This window comes from Hordeum vulgare, chromosome 7H (assembly GCF_904849725.1).
Source record: "Hordeum vulgare subsp. vulgare chromosome 7H, MorexV3_pseudomolecules_assembly, whole genome shotgun sequence".
Taxonomy (NCBI): Eukaryota; Viridiplantae; Streptophyta; class Magnoliopsida; order Poales; family Poaceae; genus Hordeum; species Hordeum vulgare.
In genome coordinates, this window is record NC_058524.1 from 567,709,079 (window position 1) to 567,729,647 (window position 20,569).

Below are 20,569 nucleotides of genomic sequence, written 5' to 3' on the forward strand. Positions count from 1 at the left end.
CCTTCAGGTCAATTCTTCATGGAATCATTCACAGTAAGATAGTGGGAGAATAGGGACCGGAGATGACAAAGCTTTGGAAGATGCCTCTTCCTCGAGGCATAATTTTTTCTTTCGGCAACTAATATGAGGACGGCTTCCTTCTAGTGACTAACTGTTGAACCACCATGACCTAGGGGTGGGTAGTGCCCTCTCTGCAAGGTGGCAAAGGACATGAACCATATCTTTGTCTCATGTGTTTCTACCCGGTTTTGGAGTTGTGTCCGCGAAGATCGACTAGGCCAATGGGTGGTACCTTGCCAACTTCACCGATGCATATATAAGTACCACCGCTTGTACTATCCAGAACCAGAGGTTGATGTGGATATCCTTTGGCACCCTGGCTTGGACGCTTGGGGCACTGGAAAAAGCTCGTAATTGAGCATGTGCACCTCACTCGGGCATTGACCTATATACAAATTGTGTGATTTCATGCAACTATCGAAGACCCCGGAGCAAAAGGCATGACTCGCAGGCTATCAACGCGCTTACAAGAAATTTCAAGGGGCGGCTTTCTCTGCTCGTTATATAGCAATTAGTTTTGCTTTTGTGGGTGTGTTGTGCCACTACCCTCAACTTGAATTATTTGTTTGTTAAACCTATTTTATGGGTTCCGTTTGAACTTTGAACTATGTATCATCGCTGTTGCTTTCTTTATAAATCGGGGCAAAAACATTTTTCCGCATACTGGGATGTTAACTCAATTTTTCTACATTCAGTGTCAACATCATGAAGATAGTCAGTCCACTATATGATGTCATTACTTATTACAAGTCAGATGCACATACTAATGAAAGCCATGCATCACTGCCGGTTATAGAACAACCTAAGGTACAATCGGAAGTACGGCAAGGACGATATGCATTATGATATTCAGGCTGGATGGCGGCTCCTGCATGGCGTTGGTGACGCCATTAATTGCATCGGAGGCGATATGATATTCGTTGGCACTTGCTTGTCTCTTGAGCGATATGTGGCTCGATCGGAGGATTTTAGGTTCGGTGCAGTTGATCTGCATATGTCGTTAGGTTGCTCTCTGTCGGCAGTGGCTAAGGCTCCTTCGTCATGGCTTAGATAGATGAAGAAGCTTAGGGCTCTGGGAAAAATCCTTGGTTCGACGGGAGTCATAGGATACGGTGACGATGCTTCTTGGTGTTTGTCGCCGAAGAGTTCCTCTTGTCCACTAGATTGCGGTTTGTTTGGTTCGAGGGTTTTCTTGAAGGCTGTTGGTGCGGCTAGTCTTATCCCGACGTCTAGCGGGGTTATTATGGGTTGCTCTGGTAAGCCTTGGTTCGATGGGGGCCGATGGATACCGACGACGATGCTTCTTGAAGGCGCCTCTGAAGAGTTCGCCCACGCATCTCCGGGTTGTGGGCATGTTGATGGTGGAGTTTGAGTTGACTGATATCGGCATGGTTGTTGTGTTTTTTTACATGTTAGTCTCATATTATCTGTGGGTCCACCGCAAAGGTCGTGCTACTCGCGACCTCCAGCCTCTCCGGCCCGTCGTCTTCGTCTTGCCGGGCTGGACAATGGATTGGATAAACGAAGGATAATTTTCTGGACGAGAGGAAGAACTCGGTCAAGGCACTCTGGCGTAATTATTTTTTTCCGGTGGGGTCGCCTTCTTTTAGATCGAGTGGTGCCCTACGCTGTGAGGCCGGTGCCATAAAAAAATTATTTGGCATCCATCATGACGTGGCACCGTTTTCAGCAATTTAGCACCGATAACATGGTGGAGGGCCTAATAATGTGAGTTTGAACATACTGAAAGGCAAAAGTAACTAGCAGTTTATTGCCCCAAATTGATGTTGCTAGAAAAGCTCTTGTATTTTTGAGGATATCACCGGCACCTTGATAGACAAGATAAATAGAACTAACCTGCCTTCACCTCTTTACATCATCTGGCAAACCTGGGAGCCACTTGTCATTTGCACCTTGACCCAACAGTTCGCCACTGATAACACCATCGTCATCCATTGTCGTGGCCGGCATCTCTGGACTGCAGTAAACCGGATTGTTGCATCTGAGCCTAACCTTCTGGGCACCACCTATACCTAGGGAACTTCCCTGGTCAGCCAAATCCTTGTTCTTCACTGGCCGTTGGTAAGGGAAAGCACCGAGCTCCCCTTCGATCCTCCCTCTAATGTCGACAAGCAGGCAGCGGAGCCTCGAGGCCTCAGCCTCGAGGGACGACTGACTCTGAAGCCTCCTCACGAGCTGCTTGTTTAGAGCCTTGAGGCGAGCCACCTCTTCCTCCAGCAGCGTCGTGTGGGCCTTCTTCTTCTCACGGTACCTCCTCACGGCTGCCCGGTTACCGGGCGGGCGCTTCTTCTTGGGTCCGTCCTCTTGCGGCGACTCAGAGGTCTCGGCGACATCATCCGACTCCGCCAGCAGGATCCGAGTACATGCGAGGTGCTCCGGGTCTTTCAGGATGTCGTCGAAGTAGCTGTCCATTGACATGGAGCAACTGTCGTGGGGATCGCCGCCCATGGCTGGGCACAGGTACGTCTCCGGATTGGTGAAATCTATGTCCCCGTTGTCGTCCATGGTCCGCAAGGCAAGAACAAACCTGATAACATGAATACGGCATGTATGAGCTCCGACAGAACTTATTTTCGTTCATTCGGTAATCGAATGCAATTGACGGCATTCGGAAGGGCTCCCTACCGATGATGCATGACTGCTTGAGGTCGACAGTCCTTGCCGTGACAAGGAAGATGAAAACCAAGAAGAAACTGAAAAATGGCAAGGCTAGCTAGCTTGATCTTACCCGCAGACGAGAGGAGTCGCGCCAATCCGGAGTTGTGCCGGAGGAGGATGATTGGAGGGCGGAGAAGGGTGGGGAATAACCAGCAACGTGTTCGTGTGCTATTCCTTCCCTTGTTCGCATTGACTTGGTTTCTTTTCTCGGGGTGGAAGAATGCTTTTCGTCCGATGTCGTCATCGATGGATAGGGGAAGAGGGGTGAAGACAAGCGAACCACTTTGCCCGGCCGGTAGGTTGATGTGCGCCGCGGCGGAGATATTTTCATGACGGGCTGATGGAGGCGTACGTGTGCGGCTCAAGTGTCAATCAAGTCGAAACAGTAATGCAATTAGTGATGACGAATACTTATATTCCGTTGGAGAAAACGACAATCATCTTTTCTTTTTTGCGGGCGGAAAAGCAATTCATTAATTGAGTGATAATAGTTTTACAATCCTCTATATATAATACGGAGTAGTATTGCGCTAATCTCCGGTGGTACATTTCTCAGCCAACATGCTGTTTGCTGCATGCTGTCCACGCCCAACTGCTCCCATCGCATTCCCAGCCTTTGTTATGTGCACGGCAGATCTTGCGGACTACAGCATTACGTTCTTTGAGCAGGCCAACAATGTCAGCAACTTGATACATATTCCTGCACCCATCTGCTGCGCCAATATTGATGATTCAAATGATTTCCGCAGTCAGCTTCTATCATCAGCGGCGCTTGGGACCAGTGTACGTAAAGCTAATCGTAGCCCTTCCCCACACGCCGCAAGCTCAGACTCGAGAAGTCAATGGAGTTGTCTACCTGCAGTCAAAATTACTTGCCGTGTGAGATTACATCAAGGAAAAAATAACGCCCTATAGAAAATAGCGCGGCCCTTTAAAAATATTATTAACGTTTCATAGCGCGTTATAGCATGCTATTAGCGAGACATTATACACATATCAATCTATCAAGACAATTTTCTACATGCTATAACATGCCATTAACAGCACTATAGCATGCTATTTTTTTCAATGAATTACACCGAATCATGCCAGCACCTGCTTCACCATCTGTTGCAGCAAAGGAACCATCAAAATTAAGCTTCACACATCCTTATGGCAGGAGCTCCCAGCAGGCATCAGAAGAATAATGCAGACGAATAAACATTGGGAAACACTATTTGGCGAACAGTCGCGGTGATGCTGCCGATCGCCCTTCCCGCCGTCTGATCTGGCTGCACAGATCTTGGCGTAAAACATATGCCATGTCAGCTATATAGAAGGGGGAAAATTAATGTGTGTGTGTGAAGCCAGGAGGGGGACACCCTTCTACAAGGTAGTCATGTGCACCCGCCAGTTGGGCTAGAGAAGTACTCCCTCGGTCCCAAAATAAGTGTCTCAAGGTTAGTATAGTTTTGTATTAGAGCTAGTACAACGTTAAGGCACTTATTTTGGGACAGAGTGAATATTTGCCAGGACTTGGGGCTCAAACACCTTTTATTTACTTGAGTTTTTTTAGTTTTAATTTGTTTTTTCATTTGGGAAAAAATTCCACAAGATCCTGTTTTTTTTATTTTTTAAATAACAAAAATCCCTATTTTAATAATGATTTTATTTTTTGTAATCTTGCCATGTGCATTTTATTACACATAGCATGGCAATTTCTTTTTTTATCCAAACCACAACATTTTTTTGTCTTCCAAGACATGGCAGTTTTACTTTCTCACATAGCAGTTCTATTGTTGAGAGGATGGCCTTTTAATAATAAAAAACTAGACATTTTTATTAATAAGAATATGAAAGTTTTATTTCTAAGAGCATGGCATTTTAATAATTAATAACATGGCACTTTTAAAAATAAGGGGATGCCAGTTTTATTTTTCATTTAGAGTATGACATTTTGTTATGAAGAGGATGACATTTTTTATCATATCATTTTTCTTGTTTTGTTGACATGGCATTTTTACTTTGTAACATGGCATTTTTATTTATTAAGGGCATGACATTTTAATAAGTAGTAGCATTTCATTTTTATTAATAAGTGGATGGCATTTTTCATAAGAGGGTGGCATTTTTGTTATGAGGAGGATGTCATTTTTTTATCATGTTATTTTTTTTATTTTTTTATTGACATGGCAACTGAAATTATTGGACAATGGCAAGTTAAAAACATTTTTTTGTCTTTTTTCTATGTTTTAGTGTTCCATGGAAAATATTTGTAGAACATCCATTGTTTAAATCCTCAGATCTGCCATCCACAATTTATATATGATGACATTTTTTTTTCTAGCTTTTTTTTAGAATCTTTTGTGCTTTAGGTGTGTATTTATATGTGACATTCTAGAGATGTGGAAGTTATACCTAGCGATCGACAATGTTCGCTGGGTTGAGCCCACCCTAGCGAACTAATGCATGGTTCGTTAGGACTACCTCCCTTGGATATCGTTCGCCCATTATTAGGGTCCATAAACATACTCCTCCATTACGGTTTAGAAGACACGGTTAAATTTACATGCATTTTCACAATAGATAAGGTTTAGTGTGTATTGCATTTACTCCTAACAGCTAATTAGTAATTCGGTGTACTACTTTTATATGCATATGTAGTGTGAATGCTATTTTTTAATCTATCTCGCAGCCAATAATCATCTCGATTTCAGAGAATTTTGAAGCTCGTCTTCTAAACCGTGACGAAAGGAGTATTCCTTGTGCAGAAACGGAGGTATAAGATAGATACATGGCGAGGGCACAATGCTAATTACCGACATGGAGCACGTACGAAAGTTATCCAAGTTCAAGACCAAATTAATTAGAAGAGCATCGATGCACGGTTCTGTACAGTGGTAATCTCAACATTAAATCAGGACCTGTCGTACAACATGGCTAATTATTTTAGGATTTGTTTAGCCTTCGTGTTTGCATGGTTTGAAGCGATGGAACGGCAGGGTTGCCTCAGGGTAGAATTAATGTTCTCTTCGGCTTATCCCCGTTCCGTTGGTGTGTTTTTCACCAGCGAAGGTCACGAGGAGCTGTGTCTCCAGCGAGTCTTTCAGGATCCGGTCAGTTTAGCTTTCGGTGGGTATGTGGATTCACTAATTGGGTAGAACAGGAGCGGAAAAAATATGTGGATTAGACTCCCAAAATTTATTTAAAGAATGAAATTTTTGACTACTACTACCACTTCTTAGACTTTCCCAAGGAAACATGGTATTTCTTACTACAAGATGACTTTATATGAAAACAAAATCCAAATATCAACAAAAAGGTTGCCATCTTTTCTGGATTTCTTAGTTTGTGTTGGCCTTTATCGGTGCTTTTTTTCTCTCTGGGGCAGCGATTTGCTTCTTAGAGTGCGTTCGTCGGCTTCTCCTGGTCTATATTAGTGACTTAGCGGATACTTCTCAGAGCGAGTTTGTCGGTGTCTCCTCGTTAACTAGATTACTGTGGATTGCACCAACCCATGACTCAACCGTGTTCGACCCCCAAATTGGGAGATCCTCCTATACAGCGCCTTAAGGCGGCAAGTTGAAAACCTCCAACATGTCGCATATTGTGTCATATAGGAGCATGGCGCAAACAAGTCCAAGCGGCAGGCCGGTCCACTAGGGCAAAGCGAGTTGTGTTTTGTAGCGCGTGACATCAAAATCCATAAAAGGCAGCACGGTTGGAGGGAATCAAATTAGCGACCTCCCACTCCGGAATGCGGGTTGCTAGTCACTAAAACTGAAGACCGCGGTCTATTGATCAACTGCGAATATTTAAGAACACACCGAGGGTCGAGATTTGAAGCATTTCTTGAAAATTATGAATAATTCCGAATGTCAAATATTTTTCGAAAGTATTTCTTGAAAATACGAAATAATTAAATTCTTCATAATTTTAAAAATTCAAACATATTACAGAAATACGATATTTGTAAAATGTGAACAAATTTTTAAATCACAATCAGTTTTGACAAACAAGAACATTTTTTTTTAAATCTGAACATTTTTTGGAAAACACAAACAGTTTTTATAATGATTTATTTTTTCGAAAATGGTAACATTTTTGTAAGTAAGAACAAAATATGTGAATAACGAGAAAAACCTGGATCCGTGATGTTTTAAGAGGATTGATAGTCTGGATTCTTTCTTAAAACGTGAACATTTTCAAATTTCCGAATATTTTTGAACTTGTGAATAGATTTTATGGAATCACGTTTTTTTAAAAGGAAAAAAGAAGCAGAAAGAAACAAAAATAAAATTATAAAAACTGGTAAAGGTAAAAAAAGAACAGAAACAACTTGGCTCTTGTAACGTTCTAGGTGGTTACAGTCAAAGTGAGTTGGCCTACATCTTGGAAGTGGGTAATTCGGCTTTCGTTTTAGATATAAAAATGAAGCTGTAACAGACGGAATTGAGTGTTTTTTACATTTTTTTTCTGCAGAAACAGAATCTAATATAGAAACTCTGAAAATGAATACGAAAACAGATACTACCAAAAAGACAAAGAGCAAATATAGAGTGGACACAAAAACAGATGTGAGTGTTGAAATGAACTTAAAAGCCTCTTCAATCGTAGAGAAATACAAACAAAAACAAACAAATTTAATGAATTGGCAACATGGCTACAAAATAATATAATCATGTAATCATGTTGGCAACCTAGCGTAGTATTATAGTAGGAACGGACAATCATGTATAGTGTCTAGTTGAGTAAATGTGTGCTAGTAGAACTTTGGCTTCAAAGGATATATTCTACCATTGTTTCATTGCGTGTTGTTTGGTGATTGTGGTACAAAACAGGCTATGCTTATAGTAATTTCACGAAAATAGAAAGTTATGTTTCCTCGTGTGTTACACCAAAAAACACTGTTCAGTTATTGTTTTTGTTTCCTCATAAAAAAATCCATTTCCATATGTTTTGCAAATTTCTGTTTTCGTTTTCATATTTCCTCTCAGCTTTCATTTTACTTCTGGAAAATAGAAAATTTCCAATCCATTTTCATCCTATTTTTTGTGTGCACAATGGAGAATTGGGAATTTGGTTTAAGTTGGACCGGTGGCGATTCCAGCAACATGGGTGAGCCAAGTAAACTTGATCCCGCAGGCTCGCTCGCCTACCTAGTTCAATCTTTTTTCAGCTCCATTTTGCTGCTACAGAGAAACCGATTTTTTTTATTTCAAAACATTTGTCAATCCAGCAGAGATTTGCAGATTCTAAAAAAGGTTCATGAATTTTTAAAAACTCTCAAAAAATTAAAAATATTCATGAATTTCAGAGAAGTCATGAATTTAATTCAGAAATCTCAAATTTTAAATATATTCATGAATTTAATTCTGAAGGTTTGGAATATCGACAAAGACTTAGCCATGGACAGGGGTGCGTGGAAGTTAGCTATCCACGTTCCAGAGCCATGACTTGGTTTCGAGATCTTATGGGTTTCAACTCTAGCCTACCCCAACTTGTTTGGGACTGAAAGGCTTGGTTGTTGTTGTTGTTGTTGTTGTTGTTGTATTCATAGATTATAAAGAGGGCCATGTTTTAAAAAATAAATGAAAAGTATAAAGGAGAAAATACCAAACATACAAAAACAGGAAAAACACAAACCAAAAACATAGAAAAGCCGAATAGAAAACCAAAGATTCCCAAAACCATAAAACCTGCTTGGATGGGTTGACCCATTACGATGCGCCACGACTTACTAAAATTGTTGCATTGAGTGGCGATTAGGAGGTTTTTCGCCAACTCTGTTGGAGTTATATTTCAAAGTTCATGCTCAAGAAACAAAACAACTAAGCACAGGGACATGAGCATCGTGCCGAGGCAATGCTCAAACTGAGATTCGCCATATTGTCGGCTCCATATTTTTTTTCTTACACTTTTCACTCACCTCAAGTCGACAATCATACACTCAATTTCAAGATTGAGTACTTCCACTGATTAAATATAGTGTTACAAAGTTCTTATATAGAGCAAGAAAATCAACTAACAGCAAGTTGCATATCATAGGTGTTCATAAGAATCGCTTTTACAATGAAGAGACTATAGCTTGAATTTGAGCCCCACCATGTCGATTGTGAGTGCTATGCACCAGGGCACATGCATATGTGATGAATCTAAGCGCCATGGTCTAACATCCTAAGTAATACCCTACTCCAAATAAAAAATACTTTATTTTGCAAACATCTTGGCATCATGCATTATTCCACCATGCAATATATTTTCAAGCAGGTGACAGAAATATTGAATACCTTGAAACAATTAGTTTTTATAACTAATATTATTTGATTTTATCAAACCCATGTTTATTTTTTTGATCTTAGGCTTGGATACACAGTATTAAAATTTGCAAACTCTTATGTATGTATTTAGGGCCTTCACACCAACTTTCGCAATTTTAGCACAACCCTAATATTGCACCCCGGCTCAACAAACCTGATGTGCCCTGCGTATTAGCCCGTGTTTGGATCTGAGTCTTCTGGGATAGATTGCAAATTGGAAACAAACACAAGCACAATATATCACATCACATACGGCAAATAAGTCTTTACAATACAACACCTAGCAAAGCAAAGGAAGCACTACATGTGCGACAACAATATGTACATTAGTTATCTAACATGGCCCTTACAAAAGGGGCCCTACTGAGACACGATCCTAACTATAAATCATGATCATCCTAACGGTAAAACAAAATTTCCAGAATGGCAAATGTGATACATTGTCAAAAACTACAAGTGATAAAATGTAATAAAAAATTACTGCTTTTGCCACACAATGGCAATTGTGATGTATTATCAAAAGCTAATAATGGCAAAACTGAGATATCAAATGCTAGAGTGGCATAAGCAAAGTGGGCAAAAACTAGAGTGGAAAAAACAAACTTTTCCCTATAAATATTATACAAACAAAAGGTAACTTATTTAGCAAAATATTCAATTAGTTTTAAAAAGTATTGATGTATTATTTTTGAAAATATCATATATACATAAAATAGTAATTTTATTATAATTTTTATGCAATTTAGAATAACACATATATTTTGTGAATTATAATTCATATATATTATTTTAGTTATACAAACATTTGAATAATTATATGCATATTTTTCTAATTCATATGTCTGTTCTTTAATCAATTTTGTATCATTTAGAATATTCATAATTGTTCATTTCCTTATGTGTTGACATAGTCATCGAGGCATATATATATAAAGCAAGCCGTGTGTTCTAAGTGGGTCCCATACCACCTCAGCATGCTAATTAAAATATGGTGTCAGGTCGGCACATTATACGTTTACAGATGAGAATATTGTCGTATTTGCACGTTCATGCCAAGTACTAAAGTAATTTATCGTATTTTTTTAATTTTAGACACTAAAATGAACATCAAACGGCGAATTTAAGCACCACTCGTGATATTACCTCTATATAGAACAACTAACTTCTAACTGCATCTCCAAGGCGGACCCGTAAACCTCCCGCAACCGTCTGGACTGCATTGGGCCGACTGCGGAAGCCATATAACACAGTCGTGTATCAGTCCACGGCACGGTCCGGACACGTTTTCTCCTGTAAACCGAAGACAAACGTGGGGGAGGTTTGCGGGAGACCCAACCGAACCTAAGCTCCCTTCTGACCGCCCTGACACATAAAAAACCTGGACTCCTCCGGTGTGCGCTTCCCACCCGACACCAGTTGTCCACATTCATGTCGTCGTAGGGTGTGCCGCTCCATATTGAAGGAAGCTCAGGGCCAATGCGAGAACCCATTGCATCCACCATTGAAGCGGCCCATCGGCCGAGGTCGGTGCCCGCTACTGCTAAGGCGCTATAGCTAATTTTTAGCAGTAGCACCATTTTCCTAGCGCTACAGCTAAAGTTTAGCAGTAGCACTTCTTAACCAGTGCTAGTACTACTTTTCTAACCCATGCCACTATTAAACGCACATATTTTTTTTAATATTTATGTTGTATTTATACACGGTTATACATATTAATCTACAACATCAAAAATTATTGTGCCACCAACATCATTTAGATTAAAGTGGATGGATGCGAGTGATCATGTTGAATTAGAGGTAAATATGATGTTGCGACTCGCAACATCATATTTACCTCTAATTCAACATGATCACTCGCATCCATCCACTTTAATCAAATATTATGTCATATAACTCATCATCATCTTACTCATCTAACAACTCAGCATCATCTTAATAATACCAAGTTAAAATCTCATAAAACAAAAAAACATTATAATAATCGTCATCCTAATTGATCATGCCAAGTTAATATAGACCAGAACAACTTCTCACTCATAGGACCTAGTCCTCTCTCCTAGATAAAATGTCATAAAACATAATAACCCCTAGGTCTCCGTGATGAAGCAGAGGGATCCAATGGTATCCAACTTGTGGCTTGCGATCCTTCTTTATTTCTCCACATGCTTCAATTTGGAGTTGTACTTGTGATTTGCACTCAGTCGAGTATGGAAAAGTGAACTGGACCATTGTAGGGCTTATAATTGTCATATGACCTTTGTCATGCATCAACGAAGGCACATCATCATTTGGTAGTTTCTGTTGAAGAACATAATAGTAGCCTAGTTAACAATGTAATCAACACCATTTACGTAATAGTAGTGTACTTAATTAATAACTCTTACAAAGATATTTGCGTGAATGTCATCAGCCCTCAACCTATGCACGAGTGCCATGTATGAAGTACAATTTGTGCCAGGTCCCATATTATACAGGAAGTTGTCCCTACCAAACAGGACACCAATAACAAAGGTGACAAGAACATCCTTCTCGTCCCAAGTTAGATGTGATCCATAAGTGTAGTGTCTCGTCTAAACTATGTTCCATGTTTCACTCGAAAAAAGGAAATACGTTGTAAATTATAAATTAACAAATTTAGTATGGATGAACACCAACAATTTTTAAATATACAATGCAAATTACTAGACAAATATGGTTGATAAACTCACATGAAGGTAAACCAGGAAGCATATCAACATCCATCCAAATGTCGATATTACCTTCAGTATGATCTTGAGGACGAAGATCGAAGGGGTTATTTCCATATCCTCCTGAAATCCATATGCCTTGGCTAGAGCTTGTCAATTTGAGCACCCTAATTCTGTGTTATCAACTGCATTCATTACTTTGACCAGAAATGTGCGATCATGTTTAGTCCTCAGGTTAGCTCTCCTCGTCTCCATACTTTCATGGTCTTCGAAACCGAGCCTCTCCAAGACATACCGTATTGCATGGCAGGGGATGATCTACTCGAATTGTATAAAACAAAATTACTTGGTGAAGCAAAGAAACAGAAGTCATGCTTAATTACGGAAAAAATTCTTGTCATCATTGCGTATCGTACAAAAAATGAAGGTCTCGTCAAGCTTGATGGTGAAGAACATGTCATCTCACAGGTGAGGCCTGTCACACAAACCACGATCGTCGCTGCACAGTTCACACTCTCAATCACCGTCAGACATTTCATGTGTTCATGATTAAAAAATTTGGCATGACCATTACTAAAATAAGACATATTGAGTGCCTGAAAATTGACGGAACATAAATGAATCAACGTTCCGGCAAAACATAGGCACTAGGAGGTGTCCCCTGCAATAACATACGTATACACATGTCCAAATAGACCTAATTCAATATCAACTGACTTTCGGTTTGTCGAGACTTTCCTTAAATAACTCTCATATCTCATAGTGTGTTGATGCGCACTCTCTCACACTGATATGGTGGTGTATATATGTTGGTGGACACTCTCTCACACTAGTAGTTCGACCGTCGGTGATGGACACATCTTCTCTCCTCTGCTTGCGCATTATACCAAGGTATATATCGCAAGAAGAGAAGAGGAGAAAGCGCCCCCACGACAATAATCGGGATTCCTCCATCACGAAAACACATGAAAGTCACACAAGGAGCAATGACAGACCGAAAGTACCTATTTTTTACTAAAAATTTGTAGACCTATTTTCATGCAATTTCTAATCAATTGATAATGAACTGGAATATAATATCACTAACACATCATCTCGAATAATCCAGTTAATGTATCATCGAATATTATCACTAATACATCTCGCATATTATCATATAATATCACTAATATAGATCGAATATTATCCAATAATCTAGTTGACTCACCGTTCCTGAGCCGCGGACGATGGACACCCAAAAAGAAGGAACCATCATAGGATCATAACTCAGGTGAGATCTCTCAAGAACATGTCGGGTATTGGAGAACCTGGCATCCAACACAGCCATGTAGCGATGGACGTGCTCGTCCTCCTCCCTGACACGGAAACGTACCACCTCCGTGGGGGCCCACTCCCTCTGCACCGATAGTGGCCCACGCGGCCGCCACCAAAGAAGCTTCGGGTCGTCGACGAGACCCCGACTACTCACTAAGTTGTGCGCCTCGGAAGGTAGCACCTCCCATTGCCAGCCATGCGGAGCCCACTCCCGGACATGGCACCTCTCAAGGATGTTGACGACGAGGATGCAGGCCGGGCATCATCAACGTCGAGAATAAATTCCTATGAGAACATTTTATTATCGTTTAGTGTTTTACTTTCTGGTTATCTTCTTAGAAATATGCGAACAATTTCTTTTTTCTCATAAAGGACATTATATAAAACATGTCCAAATAGGTACTGCATGCCAAACTAATACTAATTTTCATTTGGACAGCAATCATCTCCTTTGAATTTGGGCATCAAAACCATTTTTCTTACTCATTTTGACTCAATTTTGCTATTTCAGAAATGGTTAATTTTTGAAACACATTTTTGACTCACTTTCGACTCGGTTTTGTTATTAACTATCTAATTTCACAAACAATTTCAGAAACAATGTCCTAGCAAGAACCCTAGAAATCCACCGAAACCCTAGCAAGCAAATGGGTGGAGGAGGCGTCGGGGTGTCTCACCAGAGAAGGAGATGGCCAACGCACGGAGGAGACGGCCGGAGAAGAAGCATAGGCCGGGGTCGAGGTCGTCGGGGCAGCAGAGTTGGTCGGGGTCGTGGTCGGGGTCGTCGGGCAGTAGAGATTCGCCGGGGGTAGTAGAGAGTCGCGCGGGGTCACGTTGGGAGGAACGGCGGCGGTGGAAGGGAGGGAGTGAGGAGGGAGAGAGGGAGAGAGTGAGGGGCATGCACGAGGAAGATGATAAGTCCACGAGGGTAGTAATTACATGTAGCCCGGGGCCGAGAAGGGCGCTACTTCAACGGCTTTAGCAGTAGCGTTGTATTCTGTGCAGTGCTACTACTACAGCTAGCGTCGGTGGACTCGTTGAGTCCCACTAAGCAACATCGCTTTATTCCAGCCGGCACTACTGCTAAGGTGCTTAGTAGTAGCACTGTATTTTGGGGCAGCCCTATTACTACAGCTAGCATCGGTGGACTCGTTGGATCCAACTTAGCAGTAGCACCACTTGTATTTCCAGCGCTACTCCTAAGGCATCACTTGTAGCGTTGTCCAAATCCAGCGCTATTACTAAGTAGTAGCAGCGCTGCATATCTTCCAGTGCTACAATTGATGTTCTAGCTATAATCATTTCCCTAGTAGTGCTGCCACCTGCGACTGGTCCCGCCGGTCCTCCGGTTGGTCTGGTTACCCGCGGTCCTACGGCCATCTTTTGTGCAGGAGGAGTTTGATGCCTTGCAGCGGAACCAGATTGGCAGCTTGTTCCCCGACCCCGACACAAAAACGTGATTACCGAGAAGTGGGTCTTCAAGCACAACCTCTGACCTGATGGTATGCTTGACCGCTACAAGGCGCGTTGGGTTGTTCGTGGCTTCCGTCAACGTGCCGGCGTCGACTTCACCGACAGTTTTGCTCTGATCATAACGCCCGACATGATCCACACTGTTTACAGCTTGCGGTCTCTCGTGCCTCGCCGGTACACTAGATGGAGGTCTCCAACGCCTTTCTTCATGGTCATCTTCAGGAGCAGGTATTCTGTCAGCAACCTACGCGGTTTTTTGATCCAAAGTATCGAGATCACGTGTGCCTACTCTCGCGCTCCTTATATGAGCTCAAGGAGGCTCGTCGCGCTTGGGACCAACTCATCACGGCGTTACTTCATCATCTCGGTTTCAACTCTACACGCACCGATGCTTTGCTGTTTGTCTATCACGGGGACGCTGATACTGCATGCGTATCTTCTCCTCTACGTCGACAACATCATTCTGACACCATGCATGCCTCGACTTCTCAGTCGGCTCACTCACCGTCTTTGCGCTCAGTTTGATGTCAAGCACTTGGGTCTATTGCACTACTTCCTCGGTGTTGAGGTGCTCCATCATCCTAATGGTTTCTTTCTTCACCAGCGGAAGTACGCTCATGAGCTCCTTGATCGTTGCCACGCTTTATTGCAAACCCGTGGCCACGCGTGTCGACGCGAAGGCCAAGCTCTCTCCCACTAATAGTTCTCCTGCTTCGGATGTTGCGTTCTACCGCTCCATTGTTGGTGCTTTACAGTACCTCACCCTTACTCGACCGAAGCTTCAGTATGCCGCCCAAAAGGTCAATCTTCATACGCATGCTCATCGGGATGTTCATTGGGTCTTCGTCAACCGGATCCTCCATTACGTCTGTAGCTCTATGGATCTTGGCATCATGTTGTATGCCACCGCCACCGCCGACCTCACCTCCTACACCAACGCTGTCTAGGTTGGATTCCCCAACACACGGCGATCCACTTCGGGTTAGTGTGTCTTCCTTGGTCCATCACCCATTTTGTGGTGGTCCAAGCAGCAGCCTACGGTCTCCCAGTCTAGCGTTGAGGTTGAGTATCGCGTCATCACGAATGTTGTCGCCGAGTGATCATGGCTTCATTAGCTTCTTCTTGAGCTCTCGTGCCTTGTTAATAAGGCGACGGTGGTGTACTGTGACAACATCTCAGATGTCTACCTGTCCGTGGACCCGGTCCATCATCGCCGCACCCAAGCACATTGAGCTTGATATTCATTTTGTTCGGGATCAGGTGGCCCTTGGCCACGCTCGTGTACTACACGTTACCACATCCCAACAATTTTTGGATATCATGACCAAAGGCTTGCCCACGGCGTCCTTTGAGGAGTTTTGATCCAGTCTTTGAGTCAGCAATGGTGACACTTCGACTATGGGGGGTGTCGAATATATATGTTCTGTGCATATTGTGTATTTGGCCCACCTCCTAGTTCCTTGTATAGTTGAGGTCGTGGCCCACCTTATACATCATATATACGTGCGGTTGCACCTGATCAATATGTCGTGCAATTCCATCATCATACATGGTATATGTATCCGGGTTCTAACCCTAGCTTCCGCGCGCTGCCGCCGTGCCTCCTTTCCAACCGTGCCATCATCGCATCTCCGACCTACCACCGTCGTGCCTCCCTCGCAATGTCGTTTCCTTCACCAGTTGTCGCTGATGTCGCGCCTCCCTCGCACCGCTGCCAACGCTTCATCCACCCGCCGCCGCCGTGCTTCCCTTGTGCTACCACTGCCGCATCACCCATCCACCCCTGTCGTGATCCCTAGCACCGCTACCGCCACACCCTCCTCATGGCTTCTAACACGTCCTCCGGCTCCAACCCGTTTGCCGATGCCAACCCTCCCGACGCAGCCGACATCCACGACCTTAACATCCACGAGCGTTTTCTGGTTTGTCTTACCTAGACGGACTCTTCCTATTACGCTTGGAAGACCTACTTCTCCCTTGTGTTCCGGGAGTACAACCTCGTCGACCACGTGGATGGCTCGGTTGACTCAAGCCTCGTGCCCGCGCATCATGAGTGTTCCTCCATCGACGCCACGCTCATCCGATGGTTCTTCCTCATCCTCTCGCCCGACCTGTTTCATACGATGAACGACGATGATGATGTCTGCGCCTTCTGGACCAAGCTGAACAGACTCTTCACCGACAATCGCCTCCAACGCCGCCAAGATAACTCTTCCATCAAGGACTATTGTCTCCGACTCAAGACCCTTGCTGATGAGCTCCGCTACAATGGTGCAAAGATTGCCAATGACACCCTTCTCAGCATGCTCATTGCCAGCCTCAACAAGGACTTAGGTAAAGCCCCGACCAACCTCTCCCTCATCACCTATCCCTCCTTCGCCAAGTTTGTGGCCTATCTCCGTCTGGAGGAATGCCATATGAAATAGTTCAAGAGTCGGGCCATGCATACTGCCCTCGTCGCCGACGTCACTTCAGTGGCCCTCTACCATCGATCGCTACTCCACAACAGCGGCCCCTGCGCCCTTTGAGCCGCTTGTTGGAAATATGCCCTAGAGGAAAAAATAAATTGGTTATTATTATATTTCCTTGTTCATGATTATTGTCTATTGTTCATGCTATAATTGTATTAACCGGAAACCGTAATACATGTGTGAATACATAGACCACAACATGTCCCTAGTGAGCCTCTAGTTAGCTAGCTCGTTGATCAATAGATGGTCATGGTTTCCTAATCATGGACATTGGATGCCATTGATAATAGGATCACATCATTAGGAGAATGATGTGATGGACAAGACCCAATCCTAGGCACAACACAAGATCGTGTAGTTCGTCTGCTAGAGATTTTATAATGTCAAGTATCATTTCCTTAGACCATGAGACTGTGCAACTCCCGGATACCGTAGGAGTGCTTTGGGTGTATCAAACGTCACAACATAACTGGGTGATTATAAAGGTGCACTACAGGTATCTCCGAAAGTGTCTGTTGGGTTGCTACGAATCGAGACAGGGATTTGTCGCTCCGTGTGACGGAGAGGTATCTCTGGGCCCACTCGATAATGCATCATCATAATGAGCTCGGTGTGACTAAGGAGTTAGACATGGGATGATGTGTTATGAAACGAGTAAAGAGACTTCCCGGTAACGAGATTGAACAAGGTATACGGATACTAACGATCGAATCTCGGGCAAGTGTCATACCGGTAGACAAAGGGAATTGCATACAGGATTGAGAATCCTCGACATCATGGTTCATCCGATGAGATCATCGTGAAACATGTGGGAGCCAACATGAATATCCAAACCCTGCTGTTGGTTATTGGCCGGAGAGATGTCTCGGTCATGTCTGCATGTTTCCCGAACCCGTAGGGTCTACACACTTAAGGTTCGGTGACGCTAGAGTTGTTATGGGAATCATGTATGTGGTTACTGAAGGTTGTTCGGAGTCCCGGATGAGATCCTGGACGTCACGAGGAGTTCCGGAATAGTCCGGAGATAAACATTTATATATGGGAAGTCCAGTTTCGGTTGCAGGAAAGGTTTCAGAGTTTATCGGTATTGTACCGGGACCACCGAAAGGGTACCGAGGGTCCATCGGGAGGGTCCACCTGTCCCGCACAACCACATGGGATGAAAGGGGTGAGGAACCAGCCCCTTTTTGGCTGGTGCACCAAGGGGAGGAGGCCCAATGCGCAAGGGAGGCCAAACCCTAGGCGTGGGGGCTGTGTTGGGTGGCAAGCCACCCACCTAGGGCGCGACCCCTCCTCCTCCTTGGGCTGCCGCACCTCGTGGGGTTTCCCTAGGGGTGGTGCACCCCCTCTCCCTCCCTCCTATATATAGTGGACACACCTGATTTGATCACCTATGGCGCAGCCCTACCTCTCCACCTCTTTCTCCTCCTCCGGCATGCTTGGCGAAGCCCTACCGGAGAGCCACATACTCCATCGCCACCACGCCTCGTGTTGTCGGAGTTACCCTCAATTTCTCCTCCCTCCTTGCTAGATCAAGGAGGAGACGTCCCCGGGCTGTAGGTGTGTTGAACGCGGCGACGCCGTACGTTCGGTGTTCGGATCGGATCTTCCGCGATTTGAATCGCCGCGCGCACGATTCCATCGACCGCGTTTATAGTAATGCTGCCGCTTTGCGATCTTCAACGATATGAAGATGCCCTACCTAACTCGTTGTTGGTCTCTCCTAGATGATTTTGGTGTGACGTGGGAAATTTTTTGAATTATTACTACGATACCCAACACCGCCGTAGCCGCCGCCGCTCTGCACTTCCCGCCGACACCCTTCGGCGCACCTCCGTTGGATCCCGCTCGTCGCCGGGGAAATGGACGCCGCCAGCACGCTGCTGCTGCTGGCGACGTCCCTCATCTGCATCAGCATCAGCCACGGCAGCCAACTCTGCCCTAGGCCAGTGGCTATAACCCGTGGACGGGTGTTGTTCAAGTGTACACCACGTCGGTCCCTTGGGCATCGACGCTGACCCTTCCCATGCCGCGACACCCGGCTCATCAGGCATATTATGTCGCGCGCAGCCATACGGTGAGTACCCTCCTCTACCACCGCAGCTCATCAGCACCTACAACTTCCTCACGACATCTCCATCACCGCAGCCCACGTTGTCTCTGGCACCATGGGACCCGGTGCTTCTTGCCCAACTGCACAACGCTCCTTCGCCCAACACCTATACCGGTGGTGATGACTGGTACATGGTCACTGGACTACTGTTCATATGTTCGCTAATCGTGGTAATCTTACCTCTTTCTATCGGGTCAACACCACCACCCTGATCACTGTCGGTGACAGTTCCACCCTCCCGATCACACATGTCGGGCACACCTCGCTTCCTTCTAAATCCATGCCATTGTCTTTATCTAACATTCATGTTTCACCCAACCTCATTAAAAACCTTGTTTCCGTTCATTATCTTTCTCGTGAAAATCCTGTGACTGTTGAGTTTGACAAATTTGGTTTTTGTGTCAAGGATGTTCAAACCAGTATGGTACTTCACCGATGTGATAGTCCCGAAGACGATCTCTATAGGGTCCACCCGAAGTCCTCCGCCTCCACTGCTCTAGTTTCTCTCTCCGCTGGCGTCAATCTCTGGCATGCTCCTTAGTGTGGGTCATCCCAACCTTGTCACTCTTTGTCATATCCTTAGGAGTTTTAGTTTCAACTATAATAAGATTGAGGTTCATACTTGTAATGCATGTCGCGTTGGCAAACACGTCCGCCTTCCGTTTAATAATTCCGCCATCATTGCTTCTTTTCCTTTTCAGTTAATCTATAGTGATGTGTGGACCTCTCCAGTTTCAAGGAATTCAGGCTATCTATATTATCTCGTTATTCTTGACGATTTATCCAATTATGTGTGGACTTTTCCATTGCGATGAAAGTCGGATGTGCACTCCACTTTGACGACTTTTTACTCCTATGTGAGCATGCAGTTGTAGCGACCCGACTCAAGACGAGTCAAGCCTCTGTGTTTCTGTGCCATCCCTGGATCAGTATGCTGGCACACACAGTACATCAATGTATATATCAAAGTGCAATCACATGTAAAATAGCGTAAAACTGATATATACCTTAATTATCTCAGCAGAAGCGGTCAAGGGAGTGGAGTCCCAATAAACACCAACGGCAAGTTGAGTGTAGACCGTAACCCTGAATCGTACTCTTACTCGTCGAAGAAAAATATCTGCAACATAAGACGTTGCGGCCGTGTAGGTCAGCATATTGAATATGCCGGCAAGTCACATAAGAGAGGGGATAAAGTAATAATCAACTATCTCTACATGCATATTTGGTCGGTGGAGCTAAGTTTTGCATAAAGCCAGTTTTATCCTACAACAAGAGGGGTTGAAAGCAAAATGTTACTACAAGGTTTGTTGTTAACGAGATGATTCCGCCAACCAGTTCTCGTACCCGAGTTGTCAATAATTACCCGCATCAAATACATTTAATGGTGTTGAGAAATCCAGATAACTTCAGTTCCTTTGGCTCAAGTTGTCCATGATCGTGGACACGGCTAATCGATTAGGTTTGAGTACT

The 20,569-nt window shown here is 43.9% G+C and overlaps 1 protein-coding gene across 1 annotated transcript; it reads right to left on the reverse strand.

Annotated features, from left to right (window-relative positions):
• Positions 1 to 1,809: 1,809 nt before the first annotated feature.
• LOC123411155 (basic leucine zipper 19-like) lies at positions 1,810 to 2,981 on the reverse strand. The gene is made up of 2 exons (XM_045104089.1): positions 2,810 to 2,981; positions 1,810 to 2,608 (listed from the first exon to the last, which is right to left on the reverse strand). Exon 2 carries the CDS (start codon positions 2,584 to 2,586, stop codon positions 1,924 to 1,926), a length of 663 nt encoding a protein of 220 aa, XP_044960024.1. The 5' UTR covers positions 2,587 to 2,608; positions 2,810 to 2,981; the 3' UTR covers positions 1,810 to 1,923.
• Between the last annotated feature and the right edge of the window lie 17,588 nt (positions 2,982 to 20,569).

What these genes read in the sequence shown, in the direction of transcription:
- LOC123411155 (XM_045104089.1), bottom strand. Translation starts at nt 2,586, where the DNA reads ATGGACGACAACGGGGACATAGATTTCACCAATCCGGAGACGTACCTG.